Source organism: Sesamum indicum, linkage group LG3 (assembly GCF_026168435.1).
Source record: "Sesamum indicum cultivar Baizhima isolate 11 linkage group LG3, ASM2616843v1, whole genome shotgun sequence".
In the NCBI taxonomy this organism is placed as follows: domain Eukaryota; kingdom Viridiplantae; phylum Streptophyta; class Magnoliopsida; order Lamiales; family Pedaliaceae; genus Sesamum; species Sesamum indicum.
In genome coordinates this window covers 76,677-85,337 of record NC_142659.1, presented here as the reverse complement: position 1 = coordinate 85,337, position 8,661 = coordinate 76,677, and the positions used below count along the sequence as shown (strand labels likewise).

Genomic DNA, 8,661 nt, shown 5'->3' with positions numbered 1-8,661 from the left:
AAAAAAAATAAATATGCAGATGCAGTTGCTTTTATAGGATCCATCCATACACCACACGCACCCTCACCCTCACCCTCACCCTCTCCCTCTCCCTCTCCCACATGCCTCTTTACCCTCGTGAACACCGCCCCTCTCATCCCCTACATCTCCATGTTCTTCGATTCAAGCTCAAGGGAGATTGATTTCACAATTCACTGTTGGTTGCTTCAATGGCCGCTAGGAAAGCTGCCGTTGGCTTCTCCAAAGGCCTGATCGAGGAAGTGCATAGATGGGGTGCCATGAAACAGACTGGTGTTAGCCTTCGCTACATGATGGAATTCGGCTCTCGCCCCACGCCCCGGAACCTCCTTATTTCAGCTCAGTTTCTCCATAAAGAGCTCCCTATTCGGATCGCCCGCCGTGCTATTGAGCTTGACTCCCTCCCCTATGGATTGTCCCAAAAACCCGCCGTCTTAAAGGTGCTTTTCTTTTTTGTTCAAAATATTCTTATCTCTCTTTTTTCTTATTCTTAAAACCTTTGGTTTCTGGGCCTTCACGATATCCCTTTTCTAGACTGGCCTTTATCTTTTTGTTTCGACTGTGATTATTAGAATCTTCTCTTGGTGGACAATTGTCAGAAATGGCTGTTTAGATGTTCTAGCAATTGTTTAAAATGGATTCCGTTTTAATGAGTTTTTTACTTTACTCACGGATTGGAAGATTCTCTACCTGTGAAGAAATTATTATTATTTTTTTCTCTGCAAAGCTTTTGGGCGTGGGATTTATCATTAGTATATTTTGGTAATCGTTATTTATTCTTCGTGTCTGTACTTCATGGGATTCTTATGCTCGGTTTATTATGCAATGCGACAAGTACGTATTGAGGCAAGAATTTGCAGTCCGTGATCTTGGTTTTAGCATGGTTTTCAAGCAGACTTTGCATTGTTTTTTATTATAAACTTAAGCATGCCTATTCTGTATCTGGTACATTGAGCTACTGCTATCTACATCCTCTGAGTTGAATCTGTCTGTAGCTGGCTTGTTCGTTCCCCCCGTAATAGGGTGAAAAGTGAATCTTATTCATTGAGTAGAACCATGATTCTGCTATGATGCCTATTTAATAAGTGACATAGTGCAATCTGATTAATTATTGTGTGCCACTTTCCAATTTCCTTTTTTCCTTTAAAAATCTAGGTAAGAGATTGGTACTTGGATTCTTTCCGTGATCTTAGATCCTTTCCGGATATTAAGGATAAGAAAGACGAGTTGGAGTTTACGCAAATGATTAAGATGATTAAAGTCAGACACAACAATGTGGTACCGATGATGGCGTTGGGAGTGCAGCAGTTGAAGAAAGATCTGAATCCTAAAATTGATTACGAGGATCTGGATGAAATTCATCAGTTTTTAGATCGATTTTACATGTCTAGAATTGGGATCCGCATGCTCATTGGTTAGCTCCTTCCCCTCCTTTTGGTCCACTTATCCTGTTTTGCTATTTACTGGGCATATCCACTTTCAAAGTTGTGATTATGATTTCTGGTATGGGCAGAAAGATGTGCTAAACTATTTTCTTGTTCGATTCAAAATTATGGCGAACTCAGGGCAGCACGTGGCCTTGCATGATCCAAATCCACCTCCTGATTGTGTAGGCTACATACATACAAAAATGTCCCCGGTAGAGGTTGCAAGAAGTGCCAGCGAGGACGCACGTTCTATTTGCTTGAGAGAATATGGTAGTTCACCAGACATTAATATCTATGGAGACCCTAAGTTTACATTCCCGTAAGTTACTACTGTTGATTTTTTGCCATTTTAAGTTAAACCAGAATTTTGGAAGTTCGTATTTATGCCTCCATTAACTGTTTCCGTATTTGGTTTTATGCCAGGTATGTGCCGACACACTTACATTTGATGGTCTTTGAGTTGGTGAAGAATTCATTACGTGCTGTTCAAGAGCGTTTTATGGATTCAGATAAGGTTGCACCTCCTGTCCGCATAATAGTTGCTGATGGACTGGAAGATGTCACGATCAAGGCTGGTCTTTTTCCTCTTAATTTCCTCTAAAACTCCTGATTGACAATCTATAGCTTTTCTTCCAGGTTCTAAACTATCCAAGTCTACTAATTGGTCGGTTCCCTTTATATAGGTCTCTGATGAAGGAGGTGGAATACCTAGAAGTGGTCTTCCTAGAATTTTCACATATCTTTACAGTACTGCAAAGAACCCTCTAGATGAGCAGCCTGATATCGACCTTGGAACAGCCACAACTATGGCTGGTTATGGATATGGTCTTCCCATAAGCCGTTTGTATGCTAGGTATTTTGGAGGGGATCTCCAGATTATCTCCATGGAAGGATATGGTATTTCTCTTGTTTTCTTATATTGCTATGAATGATGGATCCTACTTAACATAAGTGGTGTTGATTGGTATTTCTCTTGTTTTCTTATATTGCTATGAAGATGGATCCTACTTAACATAAGTGGTGTTGATATGAAATTCCTACCCATCACAGTGGTCTTTTCCTGCTACCCTGTTTTTTTGCAATGATTTTGCTGCTTGTCATTTAGTTTATATGGTTTTAGCTTTTAATACTACCATATTCTATGTGCTTGCAAGCTATAACTACAATGAGTGAAATAAATCATTTCATAAGAAATGTATGGAATTTGACCAGAGTCATACTGACCGCTTTTATACTAGTGACGCACTGGCTGGGAACAACACAACTTCAAAAGCCCCAATGTACCTAATGATTGTACTTATACCTACTTATTGCTTTTCTTACAGGCACAGATGCCTACCTTCACTTGTCCCGGTTGGGAGATTCTCAAGAACCTCTGCCCTGAGTGCTGATGCGGCTGAAAACCAGTGTTGAATATGATGAACTTCTATAAATACTGGCACTATAAAAGAATTTGATCCTGATTATGAGCGTAATGTACTGTTAATCAGAATTAATTGTCCTAGGGAAATTCCGATCTTACTTGTTCGACATTGCAATTATGAATATTGTATAGTGTTGGAAAAAAGTAATTTTCCAAAAGGTACTTTGGTGCATTGATCACAAGCTTTTCAACTGCGTTTGGGCCATTTCTTGGATGCAAGTTGATTATGGATAAGGAGCAAACGCGTAGAGAACATGTGTGAAGAGGGGTATCTTTACTTTCTATTACTTTCTTTTGGTAAATGGGCCATAATGCTATTCTCGAGTTGTCCTTTTCCACATTCAACAGTCGCGGACGCATGGACATTCCTCCTTCCTGCCTTCCATTTAGAATAACAAACAATACACCAGAATCATGATGTATCGTGAAGAATTGCACCTAGAAATAAAACGCACCATGCTCAAAACAGAACAGCAACAACGAACAATTTTTCAAGACGAAGCTAGAAAAAGAATATCCTCTGCTAATCAAGCAAAGTTCTTGGATTCTATTACTGCAAAAATAAAACAAGCACTATCTTTAACTTTACACATTTAGCTGCCTCTACATATCAAATGTTCTCATTGTCAAACCATTTTAATCCAACCCAACCGCTATCCATCAAGAAGGGGAAACAGAAAGATTCAAATCGCAAATTAGTCTCCTTTCAATCTGCAGCCATCAAAAGAATCTATATCACCAATATCAACTACCAAAGGTTCCAATCTTATCACATCATCTTCTGGTGCAAAATAAGTAGGGAAAGGAAGCAAAGAAATGTGTGGGTTCCTATACTGATCCGGGTTGATCACGCTCGATCTCGATCACAAATCTCGACCTCTCCACGTCACCACTCCGAATCTAATATCTGAAGATAAAACAAAAGGATTAAGCTAGTCGGGTTCGTCCCGACGACTACACTCCTATGCTTAAGTTAGTTCGTGGTCGAAAAAAAACTCTGCGATCTAAATATGCGAGTAAAAAGTAATCTCCCAAAAGTACCTCTCATTGTCATGGCGTGGGCTATTTATAGGGTTCTTTTGTGGGTCCTATCTTCTAATGCGTATCGCCTCAAAATGTGTTCATGCAATGACTAAGCACTCCCTTAGCATGCCATCTGTCTGGGTCCTTATGTGGGTCGGATCTGGATTAGTCTGACCCGAAAGGGATATCCATAACCCGCAACGAATAATGACTAACTGAGCGACCTCAGTAATGTCTTCCACTGACACTGATTCGCAATCAGCCGTGCGACCACGTCTTGCGACCTCCGTGATTCAGTAAAATCCCCATCATATACACAACATCTTTTATGAATTCAAAGTTTCCTGTTGCACCTGGAACCTGCAAAAGCACCAGCAATCCCAAAAGGCATTCAATCAATAAGAGTTCAAACAAAAAGAATTCCTCCAGGTTTGGTGACTTCTGGCATGCAAATGTGATAAGGAATTGCATTTCTGGTCAATGGCATCAGACTGAGGGTCAGAGCATTTTTTTTCTTGGTGAGGAAAACAATGTCCCCTGCTGCCCCAATTGCAGCAAGCACCAGCATCTTGTGGGTGCTTTGCTGTTTTTTTGCTGCTGTAGAGAAGCAGACTTTGATTCCATTTTGTCAACTGCTGACGTTTTCGTGTCATTTTTCAGCCACATATTCAGCCTCTCCTTGGGGGCAACCGAAATTGAATGCTCAATCAGGAACCTTCTTCATCTTTCCTTTATTTTCTTTTCTGTGAATTAAGTCTCGCTTTCTGTTGCAGGCTTTGTGCAAAGAGACCAAATAGACTCAAGAAGAAAATGAAGCCATGCTAGGAGTTCTCTGTAAATTTTTATCTAACTGAAGAAAGCCTCTAATGGCAAGAATATATATAAGCTGAGTTTACAGTTAATAAGCTGCTATTAACGAACCTAATCGCGGAAATTAACCAACTAAGACTTGCGCAGCTGTGGAAGAGAGCTGTCAACTAACCAAGAAACGTGGCCAAGAAAGAAAAAGGCACTAACACGCGTTCACATAACCAGCATACATGTTCAACTAAAGCTAAAAATGTGTAGGCTACTAATAAACACATAAAAACCCACAAAAGCAACTTTAGGCAACTGCATTTCAACTGTACTCCTACTTCGAGCTTTACTTCTTCTTTGAACTGCCTTCTTCCTTAATTTCTGTAAGAATGCAGCTGGAACAGAGCCTGAAATGAGCTCCAATACTGCAACCAACTTTTCACCCCCTCATCAAGTGGGACTTGGTAAGATGGTTACCAAGCCCAACTTGGAAACGTGGAGGAAAAAAACAGGTCCTGCGAGAGTCTTGGTAAAAACATCTGCAAGTTGATCCTTGGACGAAACATGAGATGGTGCTATGAAACCATCCTTGTATTTGTCTCTGACAAGATGGCAATCTATCTCTAGATGTTTCGGACGTTCATGAAATACTGGATTAGTAGTAATATGGAGGGCGGGCTTGATTATCACAAAAGAACTAAATTGGAGTAGAAATGACCACACCAAGGTCATGTAGTATGTTAAATATCCATATCAGTTCACAAGTTGTTGTCCCCATGCTCCTATATTCTGCCTCGGCTATTGATCTAGATACTGTATTTTGTTTTTTTGTCTTCCAAGATATAAGTGCTGAACCAAGAAAGATGTAAAAAAACCTGTAAGCGATCTCCTAGTGTCCACACAAGGTGCCCAATCTACATCACTAGGCTTTCAGAAAAAAGTCCTTCTTGGCCGGGAAAAACAAGCCTCTGTCAGGTGTTCTTTTAAGATACCTCACTAAATGCAAAGCTGCATCCGTGTGTTGGTTGCAAGGATTCTGAATAAATTGACTAAGTTGCTGTGAAGCATGTGAAATATCCGGCCTTGTGAATCCCAAATAGAGAAATCTCCCTATCAACCTTCTGTATAGCTCTGGATTGGTAATTTGATTTCCTGCCTCTGTTGTGTACTTAATTCTAGTTGGTAAAAGGTGTTGTGGTGGACTTAGCATTGATAAGACTGCATCTTTTACTATATCATTGATATATTTTGTTGGTGTAAGAGCAAGTCCCTCATTTTGATCTAGCTATTTCCAGTCCTAGGAAATATTTTGCAGGTCCTAGATCTTTGATTGTGAACAAATTGTCCAGGTATGTCTTGATATCTTTAATAACTTCTTCAGAAGGTTCTGCCAAAAGGATGTCCTCAACATAAACTAATAAAATAAATAGGCCTAAAGATGTTACCTTGGTGATATGGGAAAAACACCCCTGGATTTACACAACAAGACAAAATACTAAAGGGTATTTATTTTGGTCTCTGAGTTTTGTTATTAATGTCAAGTAATTACAAATGATCAATTGGTACAGATTCACCATTAATATTGCTTTGGTACCCAATTGATGTTTTCATCTATTTTTGCTATTATCTATTTATGTAGTACCATTTTAGCCTTGGATATCAACATAAAACATAATAAGTATATCAAAGAAAAACTTGTATAAATTCCTATATTTTGTCTTTATTTGAACCATTTGACTTTCATTTTCAGATTTGGTTATCAAGATTATTATGTTTTTATTATTTTGAAATGTTTTACTATGTCTATTCTCAAACTTTGTTAAAGAAAACCTCATTATTCAATAACGGATATTAAATAGCCTAGTCTGCTCAATAGATTTAAAGTAGAAATATTGTTCTAACATAATAAAGATATTACACTTAAATATTTGTTCATCATCAAAGGTACTTTTTGCTTTAATCGAGATATTAAAGTTTGATTGCAAAAATCTAAATTTAGATTCAAAACTTCAAATTTTAGATTACAGTCTTCTAAAATTAAAATATAACCTAAATTTATGTGAGATTGCAATGCATTTCGGATTTTACTTGTAATACAATTAATTATTAAGTAATGAGTTATCTTATAAATATTGATAAATACAGTGAGTAGAAGATAACAAAATAGTATTATCAAGCATCGTACTCAAATGTAAAAAGTGAAAGTTAAATGGTTCAAAATTTTCTTTAGTATATTATTATTTATTATCTAAGGGTAAAATGGCCATTATATATGAAAATATAGAACGTAAATAAGAACATCAATTGGGTACCAAAATGATATTAATGAAAAAATTGGATATTAATACTGAGGTACCAAAGTGATATAGTGATAAAACTTGGGACCAATTTAAATTTTACTCAAATATTAAATGTGGGTCATGGATGAATATGTTAGGAAAAAGACACTCTTTTTTATCTTCTATCATGTTACTAATCAATTGCACCAAACACCATATGATTGCATTGGATAGGATATTACCATATTCAACCCAATTAAACGGGGACTCAAAATATTCAATCATGTCCATTTTCACATATAAACTACACAAAATAGTGTGCACAGTGCACATAATCTATTTGGAGCCCTCACATAACCACTCAATTTACAGATTCTCAAAAGAAATTCCACAATTATTCTGTAATTATATAAAAAAGGAAACACATTCCAAATAAGGAGCTCCACACATTTGACATTCAATGAGCCACATGTTTCTGGTGATACTTATATTCAGTCAAATGAAACGAAAAGCAGAACAAGTGCGAAGAGTAAAACAGATAGAGTTAATGGAATACAAATAGAAGAAAAAATTCAAAGTCACCTGACAACCCTTCCCTTTTGTAATTCCAGTGGCATCCACATACTGTCCTGGAAGAAAATGGAGGGCACCTATGGAAGTTCCACCTGGGAGAAGCGCATCCTCATTCACAGGAAACTCCCTCAGCTCCATTTTCATGGGCACGCCTTGAGCTCTATAATGGCCTACTTCTGGCTTGAACGAATGCTTCTGTTTTTTTTTTTGTTCACATCCAGTCTAGCTGCCACCAGAGCATTAGCCCATCAAAGTATTATAGATAAAGGCAAAGATAGACTTCGAGACTGTTAAATCAAATCTGAGTAAGCAGTATATATCAAATGTGAATGGTCATACACTCTAACCCTTTGAAAGTGCCCGTGACCATCTTGATGTAAAGTTTTTATGATTTCTAAAACTTGCTTTGTCTACCAAGTATTTGAACAGCATTTCTAGGCCATAATGCTTTACTGCATCAGCATCTCAAGCAAATTGTTTATTTTTAACAGGTGCAACAATTAACTGACTTGAACCAACAAAAGTTATTTCAAAAACCACCCAAGTTTTGTGAATCATATCCAAGACTAAGACGAGCTGAGCACAATATCGTGCAACGTTGTAACATATAGACGAATCAAATAAACGTAAAAGAAAGAAATAACAAAAGCAAAAGAGAGGCAGCATATATTATATACAGATTGTGAACCGGAAGTGACAAAAGCCTTCCTTTTTGGGGGTTTTAAATTGGGAGACGATGTTATCATCTAACCAAGAATTGTGATGGGAATCCTGGCACCCCACTTATCCCACAAGGCCATCATTCCGCACTTGACGGGAACTGCACCAGTCCGCTTCGAATAGCGGGTCATTATCCGGGGTGTCGCTTCGGCAACTCACTGAACCATCGTTTCCGGCCTCCGCACTGAACGTTCTCAACTGGATCTTGAAATATGTCTGAGTAGCAGAATGGGGGAGCATGCAGGGGCGTAAGAAGAGGATCTGCGTGAGAAAGGGAAACGAGGCATCTTGACGCGGCGGACATGCCGGTCTTGTCTTGGTTGATGACAACTGTTATTATTTTTGGTTTTGATTTTGCAGGCAGAGTCGGGCTTTAGGAGTTAGAAAATTAAATAATAAA

The 8,661-nt window shown here is 38.2% G+C and overlaps 1 protein-coding gene and 1 long non-coding RNA gene across 2 annotated transcripts; one reads left to right on the top strand and one right to left on the bottom strand.

Annotated features, from left to right (window-relative positions):
* The first annotated feature begins 209 nt into the window (after positions 1-209).
* PDK (pyruvate dehydrogenase kinase) lies at positions 210-3,030 on the top strand. Its single transcript, XM_011073017.3, has 6 exons — positions 210-458; positions 1,174-1,432; positions 1,584-1,764; positions 1,869-2,016; positions 2,129-2,342; positions 2,771-3,030. Exons 1-6 carry the CDS (start codon positions 210-212, stop codon positions 2,827-2,829), a joined length of 1,110 nt encoding a protein of 369 aa, XP_011071319.1. The 3' UTR covers positions 2,830-3,030.
* Positions 3,031-3,371: 341 nt separating this feature from the next.
* Positions 3,372-8,614, bottom strand: LOC105156801 (uncharacterized). Its single transcript, XR_002286703.2, has 3 exons — positions 7,551-8,614; positions 3,910-4,251; positions 3,372-3,775 (listed from the first exon to the last, which is right to left on the bottom strand). It is a non-coding gene; the product is annotated as an uncharacterized LOC105156801 (long non-coding RNA).
* Between the last annotated feature and the right edge of the window lie 47 nt (positions 8,615-8,661).